Raw genomic sequence first — 24,587 nt, forward strand, 5'->3', positions numbered from 1 at the left:
TCAATTATCATATGATTTCACTTATTTGTGGAACATAAGGAATAGCATGGAGGACATTAGGAGCAGGGAGGGAAAAATGAAGGGGGCGGAAATCGGAGGGAGAGATGAACCATGAGAGACTATGGACTCTGAGAAACAAACTGAGGGTTTTGGAGGGGAGGGGGGTGGGGGGATGGGTGAGCCCGGTGATGGGTATTAAGGAGGGCACGTACTGCATGGAGCACTGGGTATTATACGAAAACAATGAATCGTGGATCACTACATCAAAAACTAATGATGTATTGTATGGTGACTAACATAACATAATAAAATAAAATTAAAAAAAAAAAGAATACCTTCTCTATCCCTTTAAACTCTCTGGTTGTCACTCTGCCTTTCTGGGTCTTAATCCAACCTGCAGGGCTTGGGACTGCCTGCCATTGCTCATCTATTCTAACCCTGGACCCAGAGGCACATGTAGGTTTGTGGATTCTGGAGCTTATATGGGGAGAAGGGTGGGAGGGGGTGGAAGATCTTTAACAAAAAGAATGCAAAATGAAAAGTACAAAATTAGGTTCAAAATGAATATTTACTTAAGGTACATTATAGATTTTTAAGAAGCCGGAAAATACTAAAAACATTAAGAAATCCCAGTACACGCACACACACACACATATACAATATTTTTGATAACTGGTTGACAACTTATAAATACCTGCCCCCCCTACAGTTTTTGGCTATATAGTTATTATAATTATTGATGATCTCTTCATATAACAACAATTTGGTAATACAATTTTTAACAGGATAGAAAGCTAAGCCGGTCTTTCCTCTACCATAGTTGATCACAATATCACTTTTATTCAACGGCCCATCATTTTTATCCAACTTTTTTCTGTGTGTGTGTGTGTATTTACAAATGTAAGGAATAGCAAAGAAGATGTACTTCATGTATGTTCAAATCAAGATTTTGTAATTTATCACTTGCCTTATTGAACATTCTAAAATGCCTTTACAAATGTTAGTTTAAATGGTATTTTATAAGATTTATCAAATATGCCATGGTATCCAAAAAAGGGGGAAAATTTAAGGCGCATTTATACTTGGATATACTGCCTTATCAGATCCACTCCTGAGAGTGGAGAGGAGACAGGAGACAGGAGAGGACTTCCATTTGGCCAGACCAGGATGAGACAGAAAGTTTCACTTAACAATCAGATATATCTGAGCATTGGTGGAGGACTTCCCACAGACTAGCTTCTGGCTTCTTATTTTCCCCCATGACCACAATGCCAGGCGCTATAGGATACAAGGCCCCTGGTGCTGCACCTTCATTCTCCATTTAGGTCAGCATGCTAGGTAGCAGGACTATTCCAGGAGGTTATCCCTACCCTGAGAAAGCTGGCTGCAGTAGCATGAAGTGACTGAGAACCACATAAATATATCCCAGTAGCCCCAACATAAATGTATCCCGAAGTCAGCTTCCCCAATCTTCATCTGTAAGAAGAAGCCATATGAGAGAGAGGCAGAAAGACAGAGGGTCAAGGACAGATGCCCACCTTGAGTCTTTGCACATACTTTGGACCAAGCTCTGGGTGCGAGGACCCAGAATTCCCTTCCCGAATTCCTGGGCTGCTGACCTGCTGGCTTGACCACTCACCGTGTGGACCATACTTACTCAAGCTCAAATGATGGTCAAGTGGAATGGGGGGGTGTAGAACAGGGGACAGGCTAGCCCCTGGGGGATGGCTTTCCTCACAGTCCCGGGTCCAAGGAGAAATTCCAAGGAGTCAGATTATTCTCACTTTGAACTAGGCCTTCCCATTCCTTAGGCAGGCATATTTGTCAAGAGAGTTAGCCAGATTTATAACTTAGATGTTCTACAGTGACTATGCAATACTTGTATTATCTGAAATAATATTGAAAAACTTGTCACATCTTGTCAAATGTCAAATACTGAAAAACTTGTCAAGCAAGCAAAACTTGAAGGCCTTATCTGGACATACAATTTAGAAATTCTGTTCGGTGTGTCAAGAAAGTACACTAGGACATCTATCTGCTAAAAATCATTGGAATCTGGGAAGAATTGTTGAAGGAACTTTGCTATTAACATTCAGGATTCCCAGGATCACCAAGCCTGGGAGATGGAGAAGTCACACAAATGTTGCCCCAAGCTTCTGGAGAATGCACATTATAAAGCAGGACACATACCACGGGGCTTGAGCAAGTAGAAGCACACCTCATTGCTCTCAATGATAGGTGCTTAGTCACCATGGCTAAAAAATATGCCCCTAATGCCTCTCCTGTGGAATGGAGCAGATCATAGAGATCTGACAGACTAAGGCCACCTTGGGCTGAGGAGTCAGGCACTCAACAATATGCTTATGATCATGTAGCCAGAATCTGTCATATTCCTAAAAAGAAATCATTCCTGGATGAAAGAAAATTATTCTCTTTGGGAAGAGAAGAGCAGCAACATTCAACAGAATGGTGAATTTTTATTGCCCAGCTATTTAAAATTCTAAGCACTATTGTTTGTGTTATGTAACACTTAGAGAATGATATAATGAGGATACATTGTTAAGAATATAATTCTGGAAACAGACACCTTCTCATCTACTCTTTGACCATTGTCAAATAACTGCTGTGGGTCCCCTCCGAATCTCATCTGTTTCTGTGCCCCACATAGGCTTGGACAGAGGAGGTGGGAGTCCACAGTTCTAAATGCTAAAAGGTTGTACCAACCATCTGGGTTTTAAGACAAGCAGGCCAGCAGTCCCTGCAGATGCTGGGACCTTCCCTCTTGTGTCTTCCCTCTCTCTTGTTTGCTATTCAGTTCTGTGTATCCAACCACACAGCTCCCCCTTCTCTGCTACACAGGAACTGGGCTTGGCATTTTGTTCAGCTTTCAGATCCACGTGGTTTTCTGTCCCACATCGCTTAGGAAAAGCTGGAAGGGAGAGATCAGAGCCCCACTAGGGCTCCTCAGTGTGATTCCCTCCTAATGATCCTTTTCCAATCAGAAGGGAGTAATTCTCCTCCACCTCATTATTTTCCTGCCTAGCTTTCTGCCCTTTGAAGCTGAGTTTTCCTTCCATTAACGAACAACTAGGAAAGTGTACTCACTAGTACTTTGTACTAATCTTGCAGTTTTATAGCCTGACCTCTGACCAACATTTTGGTATAAATGGTTTCTTAAAGGGGCAGTGCCTGCTTTTTCTAAACTTATTAGGAGACCTTAAAAGAGATTCTACTTCCTTCTGGGATCCCCTGGAGAAAACAATACATGCAAAATACAGTTATCTTTTATTTAGGTGGTGGGGTGCCTTTTTGCACTGTCTATATGTCAGATTCCCAATGGTGGCCTGGATAGTTGGCATTCAGAAACCAGGCAAGAAATTAGCATTTCAAATTGATACTAAACACAAATTAGACTCATTTTCATCTTCTGCAACAGGAATAGCACTTGGTGAACACATAGGGAACTTTCAGGGTACAAAATAAATGGATTCAGTTAAACAAACACTTACTGAGCACCTGCTGTGTGCAAGACATTGTGTTGAGTGCTATACTGAGTGTTGAGTCAACAGTATGACCAGGATTTGCAATTTGATAGAGCATATGGCTTTACATGACATAATATAGAATTTTTAATCTTCATAAAAGGAATAAATACCATATGAGCAGATGAAGGAGTAAATATCCCAGGAAGTCAAGAGAGATGGGCAATGCATTTTCAGATTGGGGAGGACAAGGGAAAGCCATAATTCAGGTTTTCTTTCTCATATTTTCTTTTCTTCTAAGGTTTTCTTAACCAGTGTCTTTTTTTTTTTTTTTAGCCAGGACTTTCTGAGCCGTGCTATGGATGCCCTGTGGAGCTGGAGTTTGAAAGACTAGGATCTAATTTAAATTCTGCTACATGTTAACAGTGTGAGTTTGGGCGAATCATCTAACTTCTCTGCTTCTTCAGATTCGAGACTGGCAATTACATTTATCTGCCACAATCTGTCCAAAGGGTGGTTGTGATAATCCATGCAACATAACACAGGTATCATTCAGGTGGAAGGGATCATTATCCTAACAAGCTTTTTTCACTAGTTGTTACCGGTTATCAATGTTCTATTTCTAATTTTCTTCACTGATCTTCTTAGAGTATTTGTTTTCTAATTACTTCATATTTTCTAGTTTAGGATTAAAACACAAAAGACTTCTACAAAGATATGCACCTTCATGTCCTTTTGAGAACAGAGGCCCTTTGGGCTTGTTTCCCTCATGTAGCCTCGCCCCCTCTTCGGGCAGGAACATCCTTGTCTGGTACAGATCCGAGCAAAGGCTTATTGCCCGTCTGTCTTCTCAGCTCCCGTCTTCCTTCCCCCTCAATCAGCCCCTCCTCCTGTGTATAACAGAAGCGAAAAAGTGCCATTGCCAAATACAAAGTTGAGAAGCTAACTCTGTCACTTAGGGGTTTTTTTGTTTTCCCCTGAATCATTGGTTTCCTTTGTCAGTTTAACTTTTGATAAGTGGCAGGAAAAAAGTCTCTGGCAGGATTTATAGAGTGAAATGTAGTGACTTAACCACAGACTTCATCAGGATTGATGAAGAGATTCTTTCCAGGACAAAGTCTGGAAGAAAAGTGGTTCGAGTCGTCTGGTCTGTTCAACCAGCCTTCAGAATGAGGATGGTTAAGGAAGAAAAGCAGTTGCCCAGCACAAAACACATTGGAGGACTCCATGGCGCTGGTCCGTGAGACTCAAGTTCCCAAGAACACTTAACACTAGAGGAGGTCACAGGTGAGAGACAGGTTTTCGCTCGGCTTATTGTTCTCTTTTAGGCCTGAGACATGAAAACAATTATTATATTTATGTCTCATCTAGAATGATACAAGTTGTGTATCTCATTCATTAGGGAACTTGAACTCCTTCTCATGGAGGCATAAAATCTAGCTACGAAACATAAGCTACCTATCAATTCTGGCAGGATCATGAAAAAGAAGTTTTAAACTCTAGACAATTCTTTTATCTCAACCTTCTTAAATGAATAGGGTGTGTGTGTGTGTGTGTGTGTGTGTGTGTGTGTGTGTTTCTCTTTCTTCTTCATCTTCTAAGGAAAAACAGTGAATCAGAAGAAACCAGGAACCAGAAAAAACAGAAGAGTCTTGGTGGCTGGTATTTGAGATTGGGTGCTTTGGTTTTTTTCCATCACTAAATCTCCATGTAATAGTAGGCTATAGCCTTGAAAATATATATTTGTCTAATATGATGAAAATAAGAAATAAACCAAACCTTTAATTCCAGAATTTGAAAGCCAGTATTTCACACTATGGTTAGGTCAAGTGCCCTCTGACTTGACATGCCAGCCTATTCTGTTAATGATTCAATGGACTGACCAGAAACCTAAAATTAAAGCCATATGGAAACTTACTGTGCATATTAAATTGTGTGTAGCAGTGTTAACAGCATCTTGATTTGTGGCTGCAAGTAATAAATGAATTATATTAATTTTGTAGCTGCAAGCTAATTTCTCCAGAATTACTTTTTAATAACCAAGCATCATGTTCGCTGGTAAGATTTAAATACATTTAGGAACAAATTTGTAGACTTTTAAGTAATGCTAGATTATCATTTTGAAAGCTTAAGAGTTCATTTACTATTTCCCCTAACACCAAATTTTTAGAGAGAAAACGATTTTGCTCAAACTGGAGAAGTATGTTGGTAAACAATGGGTGTGTTATTACCCAGGAGTGGCCCCCCACCCTACTACAGCCAAGTGGGAACTGCATTGTTGCAAGTATTCCGCCCCCTCCCCTCCCCCCCTCCCGATTTCATAGGTGATTTGTCTCTATCATGTAACTTCTCATTTCCTCTCCCCTGCTGGATTGAAACTAATCATGTTTCATGTCAGTGCAAAACTTTGGAAATTGCGGTCAGTGGTCTTAAGTAAGGCTGTTTAGTTTGGTAGTGGAGAGTGTAGGTTCTGGAGGCCGACTCGCTTGGATTGATCTTTCATCCCACGGCTTATCAACTGTGTGACCTTGGGCTAGTTTGTGTGCCTCAGTTTTCTGAGGGGGACCAATGATAGTATGTACCCCACAGGTTGTTGGGAGGATTAAAAGAGAAAGTAAGTATGAAGCCCTTGGATAAGATCCACCTTGACAAAGCCTCGTTAAATGTGAGCTACTGTAATTCTCTGGGGGAGAACAAGGTTCATGGGAAGCTGGGGAGGTTGCTGGTCAGGCAGACCTACATGGAATCCCAGATCTACCAGTTACTGTTCTTAGACAATAAATGAGCTTGGACAAGTTGCTCATTTCAATCTTTATCTGTACAATGGAATTCTCATACCAAACCCATCTCCCTGAACTGCTGGGAGGGATGCATGAGATGAAGTATGAAGAAGTATAACATAATGCTGGTCATGCAATAGTTTCAACAAATATTCATTAATATTAATTCCCTCTCTCTTCCATGGGAAGTAGCTTCATTTCTATTATTTGGGGTGGGGGTGAGGTCACAGCTCAGTCGGATGGCCTATTTCCCCCCATAGTCTTAGACTCCATGCCAAAGGAGACTGCTGACAATAGGGACAATATGAAAAATCTACACTCACAAATAATATACTAAATGTTTATATATAACTTTAAAAATATATTGTATTTTTTGGCTATAGATTTTTCTTCCTAATTATGTTTGATAATGGATAATATTATAATTAGATGGCCTTCCCTGAAGGAGGAGGAAACTAGCTTGTACTGAAAAACAAATATTGCTGTGGGTAATCTGTATGTGCGTAATTGGAATAGTGATACCACAAATGTTCCACTCCTTCACAAATACTAACAATGATCATTACTTATTGAGCATTCACTATGTACCAGACATACTGAATGATCTATATACAGTATCTAATCTAACCTTCCCCTAAATGCTATCAGGTAATTGTTATGGGATCTCATGATTGCAAATAAAGATACTGATGACAGGTTAAAAAAGGTCACTCTGGTCAATTCCTAAATTGATAGTTCAGCTCATGAATGTGATGGAATGGAGTAGCATGGTCAGTTTTAGCTTTTTCTTTTCTTGTTACCATATCTGATTTCATGACACAAAACCTTATAACAAAAGGCTTTTAAAAACCTGTACAACAATATTGTTCCGAAATCTTGCAGTTAGGAACCATGTTTTCATTTTTCTGTATGGTTCTCAGTGATCCTACCCAGAAGTCAAAGGTCAGTTATGGTACAGTTTCTGCAGGGATCCTGGGAGGATTCTGGGATAACAACCCCAAACACAAGCACAAACATGTTGGGCCGCATTCGGCACCACAGATGAGCTGTACCTGGAGAAACACTATTGGTGCCCCCCCCCAGTCTTACTCCTCGTTTCTCTTCAAGCTCCACATGCTGAGTCTGAGCCCACCCTTTCCCCGAAGTCCAGCTGCAGCACAGACCTCTCTCTTGAACTCCAGACTCAGAAAGCTGCCACTGAACTGCCTGTCCCACCACACCACTGTGACTGACCGCAAGGCACTTAATCTCAGCAAGTTACAAACAAATCTCAGGTGTATAACTGTTCTTCAGCCTCTCCTCTCTTCCTCATTTCCAGGTCGAGGCAGTAATTAACAATGGTTTCTCTCTGTTCATCACCCCTCAGGTCTTTCCCTTCCTTTCTATTCCACATTATATTAATTTTGTAGCTGCAAGCTGTTTCCTGACAGGTTCCCTTGGGTCCAGGTTTTCCGTGACACTCCCAAAGTGCACATCTGCTGATGTACTCCTCAGCAAAGACCCTCCTGCAGACTCCCCTGCAGACCCACAAGGCTTTCCATGGTGTCGCCTTGACTGGTGAATCCAGGCTCACCTCAGGCCAATCCCAGCTTACTCCAAACACCCTCATCAAACTGAACTTGCAATCCCGAAGTGATTCGTACCTTCTTCTTGCCAGGTGAACATTTCTGCCCGAAACTCCCTTCTGTTAGAGTCTCAGAGGGGCCTCCCAGTAAGTAAAAACTAGTTAATACGATAAGAACTAGGCAGGTGAAAGCCAAAGATCAACCTTATCATTGATGAAATTAAGGTTAGAGAATTTTGCTTTGAGTGTGAGCTAAATGAGCTTGCTAACTCAACTCTAGAAATGAGCAGACTGTTCCAAATGATCATAGAAGACACTGGAAGACCCCAGAAGACTGCAGGACTCCCATCATTTCTTAACTTAGAACTCTAGGGAACAAGGAAGGGTGGAAAGGAGGAGGGGCTGAGGCACACACGCCCAATGTTCTTTTCCAACATCCTCTAATCAGATTGGAGATCAATTTCTTCCCCAGAGAAAGGGTTTAGGAACTACTGGGAGGCCAAGAATGTCAGACCTTTCCATTTGGATGGAAATAACAGGAGGAGAAAAGAGGCATTCCCACCATACACCCCCTCACACTGGTCCACCTGTGAAATGTCTCTAACTGGAGCATCTCCTACAGGAAACTCCTGGTCCTGCCTCCCCCATGGCCTGGCCCAGGATGAGCAGATTTTGCCTCCATCTGTGTCCCCTCCACTAATGCTTTTGGTTTAGTCATTTATATTTAACTATATGTCTGTCTTTTGTCTTAGACTCCCTGTTCTTAGAGAGACATGACTTTTTCATTTTTTATATCCTTCATATCTAGTGCAGAGTCTAAAAAACAGTAATTTATTAATAGATATTTGTTGAATGAATGGGTGTTCTTTTGGCCTTGGTTATTCAGACCCCAAGAGAGCAGGGAGAACCCTAGCCTGCTCACCCCTGTGTCTACCCCTCTCTCAGCACCTTCTACAGCATCTGGGGCAGGATGGCACTCCTGAACAGCATTGCTCCCTGGGCGAGGGACACACAGGCATCCTCACTACACCAGAAACACCATGAGAATGGGGAGCTGGCCTCCTCTTTCCTCACTGCGTCCTCCCTACCTAGAGCAGTGCAGGACTCATCAGAACAGGGACTCGATAAATAATTGTTAAATTAACAACTCCTCTCGTTATATCCTCCACTTTTCTCCTCCCTTGAGGACAGAAACACGTGAAGGCCATGACCCATTATTCTGAGGTTTTATTGAAAGTATGGAGCAATTGCCAAAGCACCGCCCTAATGTTCTCTAAGGAAGGTTGGTGATTTCCTATCCCTCTCTTGATTGGTCATTGAGTCCAAAGTAATTGAAATATATGGTTATAGAGCCCTGAACTATCTGACTAGGAACATGAGAAGCTAGCATATTTTCTTTTTTACCATAATTCCGGTTCCCCAGAGGGTGCTGGCCACTCTACATTCCTGTTTAGTCCCTCTTTGATGTGACATGGGATCTCCATGGGGACTGAAGTATCTCAATTTACAATTCTCCAGTTACAGTAGGGAATAAAATTTTTACAATTGTTTTGAAGATATCTCTTTATTTGTTGAGCTTGGGAGAGGATCTTTAGAACATACACAAAGCCCAAGTTTCCCATTATGACAAGTGCACAAACCTGATTGTCACTCCATCCACGGTGCTGGCCTGCAGACACCGCCACGAGGCAGGCTGCATTCAGTGCTCCCAGGGTTATAGCAAGTCTGGATTCCTCTACCACAAAAGGGGAGTGACGGTCCCAGCCCATGATCCACCAGGATATCCTTTGTTACCTCCAGTCATGTCTTAGGTACAAACACACAAATAACCCTCCCGACTCATTTTACTTCTCTTATATTTTGAGAAGAAGATGCAATGTTCAGCAAAGATGGAATGTTCGGAAGAAGATGGAATGTTCTCAGTTGAGGGTAGGCGTGTTTCAAAACCGAACCAGGAAGAATGCCAAAATGGTTGGGGAGTCATTGCTCTCCAATGACAAATTTAGGCTCTTCTACATGTACACCCCATTTTTTGACTAGTGTACCGACTGCTCAAAGGTTGAAAAGACAAACGACCATTGTGCCGTTGTGTCCTAGCAGATCACACACCTATAATATTACCTGACCAGTGCTGTTTCACAAAGGCTATCGCAACTCCTCTTATGATCACACTCTCTTTCTTCTTATCACAAACACCAATGGGCACCTGGAATTCCTCCTCTTCCTTACTGTATCCCATCATTTGTGTCCAACTATCTGGCTGACAGATGAAAGGCTATAAGATTTGGCGTGGGGGAGTGCAGCTTTCCTTTCATTAGCCTTATCTGTCATCCCCAAAATTGTGTCCATCGTTCAGTGATGTGAAATGCACTGGGTGCCCGCATTCCAGGAGTTCATACGGACCAGGTAAAGCCAAGGATCCGGTGGGTGGAGGTGAAGCCTGAGAACTGGTATTCCAGAAATGATTCCTGGGTGATTCTGATGCCAGCAAAACTTGGGAATCCTGCCCTACAAATTCAGGACTTGACTGGACTCTTGCAGAATTCCGACGGGCCCTTCGACACTTTTTTTTGGTTCTTACTTTATACTCCAATGTCAGTCTCTGAACTTACGAGGCTCCTTCTCCCCTTTCTAACATTGAAAGGATGCTGGTTCTTGACCATCTTCCTGAGAGTTCTCATTGCAGGACTGCCTTTTTCAAACTCTGGAAAGAAATAAGGTCCCTGACTTGGCATTTTAGTGATTCTTGCTACATTGTTAGAGTCCTCCCTAGAAACTGGCAGGTGAACACACAGGGGACTCTCTCAAGAATTCTCACCTTTCTGGGGGCACCTGAGTGGCGCAGTCGGCTAAGCGTCCGACTCAGGTTGTGATCTCAGGGCTTTGTGTTCAAGCCCCATGTCTTAAGTGTCTCTCTGCCTCCCCCCGCCTCTCAAATAAATAAATCTTAAAAAAAAAAAAAAAAGAATTCTCACTTTTCTGATGTGAGAGGGTCTGACATAAGATATAATGCAGGTTATAAGCTTAGGTCCAGGTGTCTGCAGGGTCTGGGCTCTCTGGCTTTTTCATTTATTTATTCCACCACTGGTATCTTCTCCATTAGTGGTTTTCCAGCTTTTCTCATGTGTGTGTGTGTATCTGAAGCAAAGTTTCAGTGGCTAGTACTTACTTTCGCTTTGTGTGAGGGATTCTATTTTTTTTTCTGTAAATAGAATTTGTTATATTTTATATTATAGTAGAATTTTATTCTATAACAGACTAAAATTATATTGATTAAGTCCGCTAGACTAAATTGTATCACAATGTGCTACTTGGATCTAACCTGCATTTTAAAAATATTGTTGTTCATGTTGTTCAGATTTAGTAGGAGTCAGTATGTTGATACCATGTTAATAATAGAAACAATGGCTGGTTTCATCAGCTGCTTGCTTGCTTTGAACTAGGAAGCGAGCTAGTACTTTTCTAAATGATCGCATTTTATCTTCACAACCCTATGACATATGTGTTATTATTCTTACCTTATAGGTGAAAATCTGAACCTTGGTGTCACTTGTCGTTGGATGTGAGAGGTCTGTACTGTTTTGTCTCTGATTCATGATGTTCTTCTGTAACAAAGCCAGAGCGTATATCCCCAATCACAATCACTGAATCAAGAACTTAATGAATGTATGTACTATAGAGACACAAAGAGGATTCAATGTTGTCCCTGCTCTCAAGGAGTATACAATCTAGTCATTTCTATACGTTACATAGCAATATGAAACCTAAGTAAGATTTTGAATGCAATCATATTTAGGCAGCGAGGACTTAGATGACAGCTATGTAATGGAAACCAGAGAGATCTGACTTCAGAGCAGCACGATGCCACTACAGACTAGTGGGATCTGGGAAGCTTCGTGTAGGAGGTGGCCTTAAAGAACATGTGAATCCGAGAAAGTGGAGACTAGAAATGAGGCCATCTCAAACAGGTGGAACAGCACGAGACCCAAAGGCAGATAGAGGTGCAACAGACAAGTTCAACCTCAAGGACATTTTCCTGTAGTGCAGAAGTTGTCTCATCTTGCTCCTGAGAGAGATCTCAGGAGCTAGAGCACAGGTGAGGATGTCTTGGTTGCTGGCCCTCCAGTCTTGTCTTTACCAGGATCAGAAACATTTTTATGTGTCCACTAACTCCTAAGATATCAGTTGAACAAAGCATACTGATGCTTTTTTTAAAAAGTAGGTGAAAACCATTGATAATGAAATGGGATATCAGTTGGGAAAAGTGGACTATGGATCCCACACACGAGGCATTGGGTGCCAAATTAGGGACTGTGGAATACTGCCTAGGGGTGAAAACCTCAGGACTGGTTTTGTCCACCTTTGTCCATTAGCATTGTGCCCATGGGAAAGTGACATGCCTCTTCTGATTTGGTTTCCAAGTAAAATAAGGACGATATAAATTACTACCTAATGCTGAAGTTCCTGGGACTAAAAAAGGTGAATATATGAAAACTATTTTGTAAATTCTAAAGTGCTATATGACATCAACAGTTGTTTTCAGTTTTAGTATGGAGGGTTTCGATGAAGAAAAAAATAAACTGCATATAGTTATTTATCAGATAGAAAATAAGAACTATGAAAGGTGTTACTCTGAGAGACTGGTGTGCTGGAGTAGTTGGGGAAGATTAATCTGGCATTGGGAAATGAGCTGGAAGGAGGAAGGTGGAACAGGGTAATGAGCTTGGAAGTATGTTGGCCTACATGTGAAGTGATAAAGGGAAATCAGCAGAACTTGGAGACTAACTTGAAAGTATAGGGACCAGAAAGAGAAGGAACGATGAGAAATATTTAATATCATTTTTTTCCCACATACGCTGGAGGAAAGTTCTAGAAACAGCTAGCAGTAGTGGTAGTGTTTTGGAGGGGGCTCCACTGTCCACATGTTGATCTTTAGAGGACAACGGGATAACCAAGTGGAGGTATTTGGTGGCCTGAAGTACAGGTCTTGTTGTCCTCAAGTAGGGGATGCAGGAGGAGAAGTGGGATCTATAAGACAATGAAGACAGGTGCAGTGTGGGTGCCCAGGAAAGATGAGAGAAGTAAGAAGAGCTGGTAAAGGAGACACAAGAAGAGTTACCAAAACGTGAGGTGACCCCCAATAGCTAGGGAGGGCAGGGGCAGCCAGGGAGCAAGCAAAGAGAAGGACTGAAGGACAGTCACTGGGCATCAGTAACTTGTGTTACTTCTTATGATCCTCCTTTTACCAGAAACCAAGAGTCTGCAAAGTCGTGTCCTTGCCCACGCATGCAAAGCTAACGGACACAGCTGGACAAAGCTGGGCCCTCAGGCTTATGCCCTCACGTGATCTAGCACATCCCCTTCACTGGCACCCAGGGCCTTCTATAATGAGATCTCTTGTCAACTTTTCCGACCTGCTCTCCCAATTCTTTTTATCCATGGTTTTTACATGCTTTCATTTTTAAACATCAGTATGCTTTGTTCAAAGGATACCGTAGGAGTTGGGGTAAATATGACAACATATGCTCTCTCTGTTGGGTGGTAGAGGTGGAGGGAGGACTGAAGCGGACCAAAGAGACAGGGTGCTAAAGAAGGTGTGACATTTTGTGTCAGGCGCTTATTGAAGAGTTTTGACTCGGAAGGAAAGAGAACAAGAGGCTAGATGGAGCTTTAGGATGAAGAAAGGTGTTTTGTTGTTGTTGTTCTGTTTTGGTTCTTCAATGTGGGAAGGAAGTCTTACAAACCTAGCTGAGTCTCTGCCAAGGTTAGAGCATTGCGTTACATATTTAGGATGAAAGGACAGGGTATAGACACTTCTCTTCTATTGCCTGCTATATAGGTACTCAAAGGAAGAATTGAACCTTGTCCTAAATTGGGAGCCTGATTAAGAAACAGGGCCCCTGTGGGAGAGGGAAGAGACCCTCCAAGTAGGGAAAGTATCAGATGCAGTGAGGATAAGTGAGAAAAAGGGCCCGAGGGGAGGCAGGCTGCAATAGCTTTGAGTACAGCATGAGGTTATGCTTGAATCTCCTCTCTGGGATGACTGACTGCCCTGGGACCAAGAGGGCTGGGTAGTTAAAGCCGGAGACCCTTATCAGGAGCCTGAGCAGTCTGCCTTCCCTTCAAAATGAGAACATGTTTTTTTCTTCTAGGCCAGAGACCCACAGACAGGTGATGAGGGAGAGAAAGCAGTTCCAAGGGAGAGTGCAGATGCCCACAAGACATCACATGGAGGTTGGAGGTGGGCTGCTGGGGTACCTCATCAGCCACGGGATCCTTCAGTGGAGGTGGCATCAGCACGGGCAACCTGGGGATACTGGAAACCCTCGCCTTCCACCCCTTCCAAACAGAGCGAGAGGCCTGAAGTCATGCATTTTACAGGGAGGAAGGAGGACTGGACTTAAGAATAAAACTACTTAGAATCCACAAGCTGGGGAGCTGAGAGGCCATGTGGTAACACAGATGTATGTAGTCAAGTGGGAAAGAGATGGTAGAAACAGGAAACAGAATGCTTGGGCAAAGTATATGATCTCAGAGAGGAGAAGAAGGATTTGGTAGACAGCAGAGTGAAAGGCACCAGAAACAAACTGAGGGTTGCTGGAGTGGTGGGGGGTGGGAGGGATGGGGTGGCTGGGTGATAGACATTGGCGAGGGTATGTGCTATGGTGAGCGCTGTGAATTGTGCAAGACGGTTGAATCACAGACCTGTACCCCTGACACAAATAATACATTATATGTTAATAAAAAAAAAGAAGAGGAAAAAAAGAAGTAAGCAAGCCAGCCACACAGAGCTGGCGAGGGAAAACGTATGTAAAGATGGGTCACAGATGGGGCTCACGGTCCTACAAAGAAGATTGCGAAGACAAATCTCTTGTCTGGCAGACTGAACCTTATGGGTAAGGCCAGTGATGCCACGCACAGAATGTGTCAGGTTTGAGGCTGGGGCAGTGTAGTCTGTGTGTGGGGGGGGGAAGGCCAGCGTGGGCCAAGACAACCCCACGAGGGCACTGACGAAGAATGGGTACACTGCAGCAGTGGTCCAGCGAAGGTGTGCTGTGCATTGTGTCCTGTGAGCACCTGGATGGAAGACATGTCTGGCAGCAACATATGCCTTCTGAACTGTTGGGAGTGTTTTGGAAACAAAAATCTTATTGAGCACCCATGATGTGCAAGGCAGAGTGCTAAGGTGGTCCACACAGCATATAAGATGAGGCCCAACCTCTTGAGGATTCAGAGTCTAGAAGGGGAGGCCTGGCAGAGATTGCTAAGTGCCTGACCAACACCCATCTTCTCCTTCTTTCTTACTTGCAGGTGGCAATATGTTCTGATAAAAAGGATGTATTTTCCAGCTTCTTTTAAATCTAGTGGTGATCAGTGATATATTAAGTAGAAGTCATTAATATTTTCTAAAAGGGTCTGATCAGGTGGGCGGGACACCCACTTGCCACCCCCTTCCCTTCTCCTTAATTGGAATGAGGACACAATGGTTAGAACCCCAACAGCCATTTTGGGCCATGAGGCAAATTTGAAAATGGAAGCACCACACTAAGGTTAATGGAGGTAGAAGGAGCCTAGGCCTCTGGTGCCCCTGGACAGCCATTTCAGTCCTGCCCTACCTACTACTTCTTTTCATTTGTTGAGGGTATATCTATATCTATCTACATCTAGCTAGCTAGCTATCAAGTCCTGACATGGGAGAAAGGACAAACGGAGAAATACAAGATTTGTAATATAAAAAATAAATGTAATATTCACATAATTCAACTCAAAAGAGATGCCTCTCCATGTGAAAGGCAGTAATTATTTAAAAGCTTCAGAAAACAGGCCTTTCAGCCTTTCAAGTTGGGAGATGAGGAAAGCAGAAGGTCAGGAAGAGAGCAAGGAACGAAAGTATCTTGACCTCCAGCCTTTTGGCTGCTGTATGCTGTCTCCCTGAGGCTGCAATAAGAGGTCCGTGGTGAGGCAGGATTTTGACCCAAATCTGACTCGGAGACTTCCTGATCCTAAAGTGTACTTTCTATACTATCCTATTTCCCCTTCCATCGGAGTCATACCTTAAAAGGCAAGATTCTGCAATGCATGATGGCATCTGTGATGTTGGTATATGAATGAACAAGTCATGATTTCTCAGGATTGCAGTCCCCGGGGAACGGGGAGGGCCCTGCTGAGGAAGAGAACCCCGACCTTGGTTAGTGTAAAGGGGACCGGGTGGGTGGTTCCCATACCAGGGGTCATCAGTGGGACCCGAAGGATGATTAAGCCACAGGGATCAGTCACACACACCCTGCTAACACACAACATAGTATCCTGGATCCCATCAGTCCCACAGAAGAGAGAGCACGCATCTGATTTGTGCACCCAAAACTATAGAAGAAATTTCATAATCTCTGCGGTCTGTGCCGGAAAACCCCACTCTTTTGCTCGAGTTCATTTTGAACAAAGCCCCGAGATAAGACACTTCTGAACGTTTGCTTCTTCCCCAGACATTCAGCCAGCTGCTTTTTTCTTAGCATTCCCATATTGCCGGAAGGGAGAGGGGAGAGTGCATCTACCGTTGTAGTCTCTAATTCCAACATGGATTTGTGACCCTGGAAAGGCTGTAGTTTTCAAAGGCTGTCTGGACCAACGAGACTCTTAGGCGGCGCGATGCTGTTCGCAGTCAGGCAGCGGGTCACCTTGGAACAAGGTGGGGGAGACCGCACTTACTGTTAGTGACTAAACAGAAATGCCTTAATTTTTTAAGTCAGATTCTTCTCGTTCCAGATGCTTCCTCACTTTCTTGCTCTTTGTTCAGACGGGGTGAGCAGCGATCAGACTCCTAGTGTCTGAGGGGCTTTAAAGAGGCCTGGCAATCCCGGACACGGTCCCGGAGAAGGCAAGTTTTGTGCGCTGCGTCTGCCGGGAAGCAAGGGCGAGCCACTCCAGTGTCCGGACAGACCGGGGACTGACAGCTCTCTACCTCGGGCAAACTTCTCTCCACCCCTAGAGGGCACACTTCCACCTCTTTCCCTGACTTCTTGCCCTCGTGGAATTGGAATGAACAGGTGCTGTCACCATCCGCTTAGAAGGGCACGTTCATCACCCGCCGAGTCCCGCGCCAGCAGCTGCTTGGGCACCTTTGCCCCTCGGAGTGCGGCTGCGGTGCGCGCCAACGCGGGGGGAGCTGGAGAGCCGCTGCCCCTGGAGAACCCGGGGCAGGCCTCTCGGCCTGGGCTCTAGAAGTCCCGCAGGCGTGGGAGGGCAGGACAGGGGCAGATTTCAGCGGCATTTGGGCAAACTGGAGCGGCCGCCGCCGCCGCTTTCTCCACTGCGGTAGACGGGGCGGGTGAAGGGACGACGCCCTTTGCAGCCTCTTGGGTCCTGGCCCCAAGAGATCGCCTCCTCCCCGCCTCAGACCAGGGCATCGGGGCCCGCCGGCTCTCCGGACCGCGCAGCCCCTTTCCCCGCCCGCGAGATCGGCTCGGGAGCCGCTCACAGTGCGCGGCCCCCGGCCCCAGGGCGACCACTGCGGGCGGGCCACGGGCAGTGCAGCCTGTGCCCCTGTGCCCGGGTGACAAGTGTGGGGGCGCCAAGCCGCCTCCGTCCTCCCCACGAGCCGCCCGAGAGGAGCCGTCGGGCCTGCGCCGGCTCGGGCGATGCTTGCGGGGCGCACGAGTGGGCAGCGCAGGGCGGCGGTGAGCGCGGACCCCCTGCCTGGGCCCACCCGGACCCTCTCTGTCCCGCCACCGCCGGACCCATTTCTGCTAACCTCGCAGGCCTTCGCAGCTGTTCCCCTGCTCCCCCTGGGGGGCAAACCTGCGCAAGAGGGCAGCTGGAGGGAGGTCACTGCCACCTTGGTTTTTATTCTAGAAGGGGCTCAGTTCTGCCTAAGAGGGTGAGCTCCCCAGGCGCTATTCAAGTAGGTGTTTGGTGGCCTTTTGTCAGGAAACTTTTAATCACACAGAATTTAGCCTCTAATCGGCCAGACTTATTTAAACCGAGCAGAGTAAAACCTTCCATTTTTAACATCCATTCTTGGTGTTTGCTGGAAATTTGCCACCGAATTTCGGCTGGAGCTGAAGGTTACCAGGATTTATCATTGTTTCCCCAGGATGTTTAACTCTCCTGGGCCCCTCTTCTTTCATTTGAGATACTTAAAAAAAAAATTCTTGTAAGCGCTTTGGCCATTTTGTTTAAAAAAATTATTTTATCTCGTACGGTTTTGAGATCCAGAAATATTTCTGAAATGGGGAGAAGGGAGTGTTAGAGACAGAAAGCAGCTGTGTACCAGGAAATAATAAATATCGTGCAAAAATATCACAGCTAATAGATGTCCTTTAGGAGTGTAAATATCTATGTTTAATTGCTTTAAAAATGTGGGGTGGAAAAACACAATTATACATTGTGATAACAAACCTGTACAGATAATTTCTGAACAATACAAAACAAGTGCTGAAAAATTTTTCTTTACGATTGAAATAATTGTTCCAAAATCATGACACCGTCCACCCAAATATCATGTTGCCCCATCTGCAATACTTGAAGAGGAATAGTTACCAATTGAATGCATTTAGATTCATCCTTAATAAAAAGAAAATTGCATAGCTTTTTATATTGTTGCACATCCTCAAATGCATCTTCTAATATCAATGTCACCTTCGTGTTATTCTCAATATTTTCAATTTTCAATTTTCAGAGATACATAATATATAATTGCTAGTAATTATAAACACATCATTTTATTCATCTGATTTTAATAACATGCATTTTTTATAATTACTGTACAACTGAAATAGACATTGAGTTATGCTGTGTGCATGTCTTTATTCAACAGTATATTCTTAGACACCTTGTTCAAACAAATTTAATTCAAAGTGAATTTAAAAGAAAATAAAACAAGGGAAAAAAAAAATCCTTCCAGTAGAAACAGAATCACAGTGCTTTACAGACAAAAGGAAAGGAAAAGAAGTCCTTATACGAAAAGAGGTTTATTATTACATAGAAAATTCTCACAATAGTTGAAACACACTTCAGGAACTAGTAAACACCTCAGATAGAGTTGTGCCAGTTACTCAGCCCACAAGCATCTGCTTTGTCTTAATTAGACGGGGGAGGTGAATGACCACTGTTTATTTTCATTTTCCTCATTAATTATGAAAAACTGCATTTAATTCATCTTGCATGGTGAGAGATTGACTGCGCAGATGTAAGTCGTAAGGGAAGTGGCTGTCGGTGGGCAACCTGAACATGGCACCCTGCCCAAGGGGACCCCTGGGTGGCACTGCACAGTAATGCATGCCGTAATTGTAATTTTTGCCATAGTCCAAGGTTTCTTCTTGCTTCAGGGAAAATATCCCATTATAGTTAATTGGGGGAGGACTTAAGGGACCTTCAAACTGAGGGCTGGCACACTCAGGGGAAGTGCTTTCATAGAAGGATTCATATGCACTGCAATAATTGTAGGGTTTCATGGACTTGGAATTATCAAGAGTTCCATGCCCTGGGGGAGTGGTGAGCTCAGGGCTGTGGTAGGGCGGGTAGAAAGTAGAGTAGGGTGACCTTGTGTGGTGCGCAGCCTCCCCACCCTGACCCATCAGGAAACTCCTGGCATTGAGCTGCAAGCAGCCTGCCACCAAGTTTGTAGTTGGCTGGGAAAGACCTTTGCATAAGTTTTGGACGAACGTGAGCAGATCAGGTCTCTTGCCGATTCTCAGAATTTCAGAAAGTGCCCAGATGTAGTTTTTGGCCAGTCGTAAAGTTTCTATTTTGGACAGTTTTTGGGTTTTGGAATAGCAGGGGACCACTTTTCTTAAATTGTCCAGAGCGTCGTTGAGGCCGTGCATCCTGTTTCTCTCGCGTGCGTTAGCTTCCTGTCTCCTGAACTTGACCCTCTCCAGTCGGAGTTTGGTCGTCTTTTTTTTCCTAAGACCCCTCCTTCTGGGCAAGCCATTTTCATCTTCCTCCTCCCTGTCTTCCTCCTCTTCTTCCTTCTCGGTTTCTTCTCCTGGGGCCCTTTTGATGCTCTTTCCTCGAAGGACAATCTGTTTGGAAAAGCTTTCTGGTTTCTTAATTTGCTTCTGGTCCTCACATTCTCTAGAAAACTTTCTGCACATCTGGGATTCTGGCATTACAACAGACTCATCAAACGGTAGTGTTAACATGGTTCTCTAATCTTAAATTACCTGAAAAAATGCCAGCACAATATTTAAAGTGTTTTCATTTTTAAAGTTTATACACTTAAAACATATTTAATGACTTAATCATAAGAATACAAAAACACGTGAAAAAACCTGATTCTGGGACCGATTTTTTACATTAAATAGAATCTTTGAGTTTGTGCAGGCTAGTAATTATAAAAAAAAACATTGGCACATGCAATAGGATCGATTTATACAGGCAAATTATCAAAAGAAAATAAAACAAGAAGCATTTATTATAATGCTACCACCATTTCCACTTCCCTTTGATTTTAAACTGGTTTTAATGCACAAAAAGGACTGTGGAATTCAAGCAAATGCAAAACATGATATAGCAATGCAGAATTTCATTAATTCCAATTCCCCTGAGTACCAAATGAGAAGAGACACCAGTTTTTAAAATAAAAAAGTGTTATCTCTCCATTAACTGACAAATTTGTGAGGTGTTTTGTTTTGTTTTGTTTTAGAAAAAGAAATAAGCCTTAACTTTATCTGCTGTATTATGTAACTGCAAATTTAGATAAGTGGCTGTTGACATTTAGAAATTTAAAGAAAAGATAAATCAGAGCCAATTTTTAAAACTGATTTCTTTCTGATCAGTGAAGAAATACATAAAAGAGCACTATTTTCCCAGCCTTCACAAAAAAGGGGAGGGGGATTGGGCTAATTTGGAATAAACTCCATAAATAAATTAAAAAAAATAAAAATCACTGGCATTTTTTGTAATCAAAGAAAATGTTAAGACTGCTTTTACATTTACAATTTTTTTCCAAATGTAATCGTCTGTTTGCTTCTGTTCAAATCATCCTGGACAAAAAACCACTCTCATAGTGTTTTTGTTCTACGAGCCACAGAAGTCTCCCTCTAGCTAATATCTGACAGGAACGGTCCAAGGATTCTGACTGCAATTGTGCACGTGTGTTCAGAATCCCGAATGAAAGGGGAAAATAATTTGTGTTTCAAATGCAATTTTGGCTTTCGTTTGGGGAAGCAGCAAGTATTTTCATCTAAAGTCTTCAAACAAATAGGCACGTTAAAACAGAGACTTTTCAATTTAACAATCTCCAGCCCCCTCAGCACACACACATACACACACACACACACACACACACAAACTCTTAGTAATGTCCACATACTTGCAGTGTTACATAATAGCAGTGAAAGTATGTGACAATTACATCATAAGAATGAAATATGATAAGAAGTTATAGATGGCAAAGAGCATATAAATACTATAAGACAGTGACACTGTATCTTTAAATACTTGCATGCAAAGCCAGCGTCAATTGAAGTAGATCTTTATTTATATTACCTTAGGTTTTAATTTCATTCAATAATCAGTTTTCATTTTGTATCTTCCAAATCTTTTCAGGCTGAGTGTCGCATCGTCTCCTGGAGTCTCTAGATCTGTGTATATCTGCACTATCTCATTGATCTCTAAAAAGTGACATTGATGCCAACTGCCAGAGCTGGTACCCATGCCATCTGCTAGTGACGTCACAGGGCAGAGAGAACCATGTGATCCTCTCTCTTGGGACCTTCATTCTGCACTGATCATCTGGCATCCCTGTAAGTGGGTACCAGCATTCATGCATCAACACAGAAGGTTAGACTGATAGGGAAAAAATCTGCACCAGCATTTCACATACAGTAGGTGCGTTTCTCCTCGAGCTGCTTCGGCTTCACTGGCAGTCTGGAGAAATAGCTGTGTTAGTGTTCAGTTTCGCCCTGCCAACGGTGCAACTATTAGGTAGTCGTTAATATTCCATTCATTTACAAGGTGGGCTTTTGTGTGAGCGAGAGGTTTTTGTTGTTGTTGATGCTGACGTTTTGTAAAGATCACCATCCCTTTCCTGCACCTGGGTACCCGGGGAGAGAAAGCCGTGAGGAGGAGCTGAAATCAGGAAAAGGGTCTTGAGATGCTTAAGCAAACTAAGATTTGTGTAAGCGAACAGGGATCAACAAAGGTCTCCTTATTTCCTTGTTTTGTTTCATGGCATGTAACTTATGGGTGTGTGTCTGTGTGTTCTCTTATTAACATGTACGACTTCTGTGCTTCTTAGGAATTTGGAATAAAAGAACAGTCTCTCCATCTGGGGTCTGAAAGACATCCTCAGACGTTCCCCTTTCTACACTTACTGGTACCTTTCAACAACTTTTCAGAGAGATTCTTTATCTATATCAAATGCAGAGACGTCTGCAAGTTCCCCGTGAAAGATTTCAAACTACATTCTCGTGTCCTCTACCAAAAGTCACAACTTCACTCTTGCATTGTCCCAATCTCTTTCCAGCATGAACTTGCTTGTTCTTTCTCATTTAGGTTCATAGGCAATAAACATAAAAAATAGCTCTTAGGTTTTTGTCTTGCTCTCCCTGGCATTCTGCTGAGTATTTTAATCGAAGATTAGCTTCTCTGTTTTCTGAAGCCCTCAGATTTTTTTTCCCTTTCTCTTAAAAATCTTCTCCTCACATTTTCCCCCCTTGAGACCAACAATCAATTTAAAAAGTCTCCTCATTCTTATATCACTGTCCAATTGTTTTTCTTTGTCAGATTTATTCATATTTATCTTTTTCCCCCTCCCAGCACTTTTGGTATCTTAACGAAAGCGGGGTAGAAACAGTTAAGTGAAACTGGCAAGGCCTTATTGATAAAATAAACTGTGAAACCAGAGGCAAACTCCACCTTCCTCTCCTTTTCTCTGCTCCCCTGTCACCCCCTCCCTTGCAAAAAAAAAAAAAAAAAAAAAACGTTTTATTTCAGAATTGCCCGTCAGTAAAGTAAAAAGTGCACTTAAAAAAAAAAAGTTTAAAAATGGACAAGCACAACCTTTGTTGTTTGACAACTGAATAATCTCTTTCTATAAAGTGAGACAGTATGCTTTTGGTATTAAAGTAATCCCTGGCAGAGTTGTAACTGTTGAATCTGTGTTAGCATTCCCCTTATAAATCCCAGTTTTGAAAGGTTTAGAATTCTGCTGCTTTAATGCACTTTGGTTCCAAATTGGCATCGGGGGCCTCAAATTAAATTCAATTTTGCTCCTGTCATATCCCACTCATTTCTGTCCCCCTCGAAGTTACTCAACTTGGCCTGGACAGTTCTAGAAAAGACGGGGAAGATGGTAAAAAGGAGAATTATGTTAGGTAAAGGAGAATAATTTTTCTCCCTCAATGGTCTGCTAAAAATGCAAATTTAAAAGAAAAATAAGGCTATAAATTCTTAACTTAAGTGAAGTAGATTGGCCTAGATTACCTTTCAAAAAAGTCGGACATACCAGAGGCATTTCAAAATGTGTTGTTTAAGGGGCTATTACTGGTCTTGGGTGCATTGAGTTTATTTCATATAGCCTTTGGTTCAAAAACTACACACACCTTTTACTTCAACCCAGAGAGTTTCTATAGGAAGAGCAGATGCAGACTTTCGTTTGTTCTCACGTATGGTTTAATTTTTTAAATATAAAGGGGCCTAAGTATCAAGAGTCAGGAACCACAAAGCCTGTCACTCATTTTACATATTACACCATATTCTAAACTTGCAAAGTCTCCAGAAGCCGCATTATATTACGGACATCACAAACGTGAAAATCAAAATCTAAGGAATGGTAACGTGACATGTTAGTAGAAAACTATCACCAACGTAGCTCATCACAAGGATAGACTTTATATTTTATCTTTGCAGTGTGCAGACAAATGAGAAACAGTTTTTTTGATGAAAACATTTGGGACTGTTCTATTTCTGCCTTTGAACATGAAATAAAAACCTTTGGTGGTGGTGGTGAGGTGGGGTGAAGGGGGGATAGAATCTGTGTTGAGGTTTGCTGAGTATTAATCTATTGTTTGAATGTCCCGGATTTCCTTTCCAAAAAAAAGGGGGGGGGGACAAAAAGTTGTTATGTCAAGATTTAGCAAGGATTCAGTGTGTTTGTACAATAATCTTTCAAAAGAAATTTTGTTATGCATTTTCTACTATAGTTCCAGATATGGAAATGCCTTTGCTGTTAATATGCATTCATAACATACACCATAACGGCTGTTCTACTCTCTGCTAAGAAAGCACGTTAACACCAATACTCCAAACAGAAATACGTTCTGAGTTATAGACAAATACTCTGAGGATGGGGAGTGTATTATCCCCATTTCTATAATATATTTTCTCATTTTACAGCAATCACTGCACATCAAAGTTTACATCTTAACTCAATTTGATACTGATTTAACTGATACGATCTTTGCTTCTGGGGTCAAAACATTTTATAGATTTTTTTTAATGGGGCCCAATGTCTGTCTTTCTGCCTTTGTCTTGCTTTCCCTGGGTAATTTCTCATATTTCATTTATAAAAGTGACCCACAGAAAATGTAGATATAATTTGATTCATTGTAAGGCAGCAGAAGCCAAATGTCTAAATCAAGGCTGAAGGGGTGTTGTTTTTAGGTCATCCAACTGGTACCTGTGTCAGAGCAAAGGAGAATTCTATTGACTTCCCTTTCACACTCCTCTCATAACCTCAGAGATCAGTCTGGAACATGACAGGCATTTTTCACAGCTCTCCTAGGGAGGAAGGCAACAGAATGTAGACCCGGGCAGGAT

General features: G+C 42.7%; 1 protein-coding gene across 2 annotated transcripts; it reads right to left on the reverse strand.

The window, feature by feature from the left end:
* Positions 1–18,145: 18,145 nt before the first annotated feature.
* Positions 18,146–21,617, reverse strand: NEUROD6 (neuronal differentiation 6). Of its 2 annotated transcripts, none has more exons than XM_036098835.2 (2): positions 21,315–21,617; positions 18,146–19,846 (listed from the first exon to the last, which is right to left on the reverse strand). In XM_036098835.2, the coding sequence occupies exons 1-2, from the start codon at positions 21,330–21,332 to the stop codon at positions 18,953–18,955; spliced, it is 912 nt and encodes a 303-aa protein (XP_035954728.1). In that variant the 5' UTR covers positions 21,333–21,617; the 3' UTR covers positions 18,146–18,952. The 2 variants fall into 2 exon arrangements, with proteins under 2 accessions (XP_035954728.1, XP_035954718.1); XM_036098825.2 differs by having other exon boundaries at positions 18,146–19,987; positions 21,315–21,612.
* Between the last annotated feature and the right edge of the window lie 2,970 nt (positions 21,618–24,587).

The sequence above is a fragment of the Halichoerus grypus genome, chromosome 12 (genome assembly GCF_964656455.1).
Source record: "Halichoerus grypus chromosome 12, mHalGry1.hap1.1, whole genome shotgun sequence".
Classification (NCBI taxonomy): domain Eukaryota; kingdom Metazoa; phylum Chordata; class Mammalia; order Carnivora; family Phocidae; genus Halichoerus; species Halichoerus grypus.

Bases quoted from the DNA above. Each gene is read 5' to 3' on its own strand.
- NEUROD6 (XM_036098825.2), bottom strand. From the start codon at position 19,966: ATGTTAACACTACCGTTTGATGAGTCTGTTGTAATGCCAGAATCCCAG.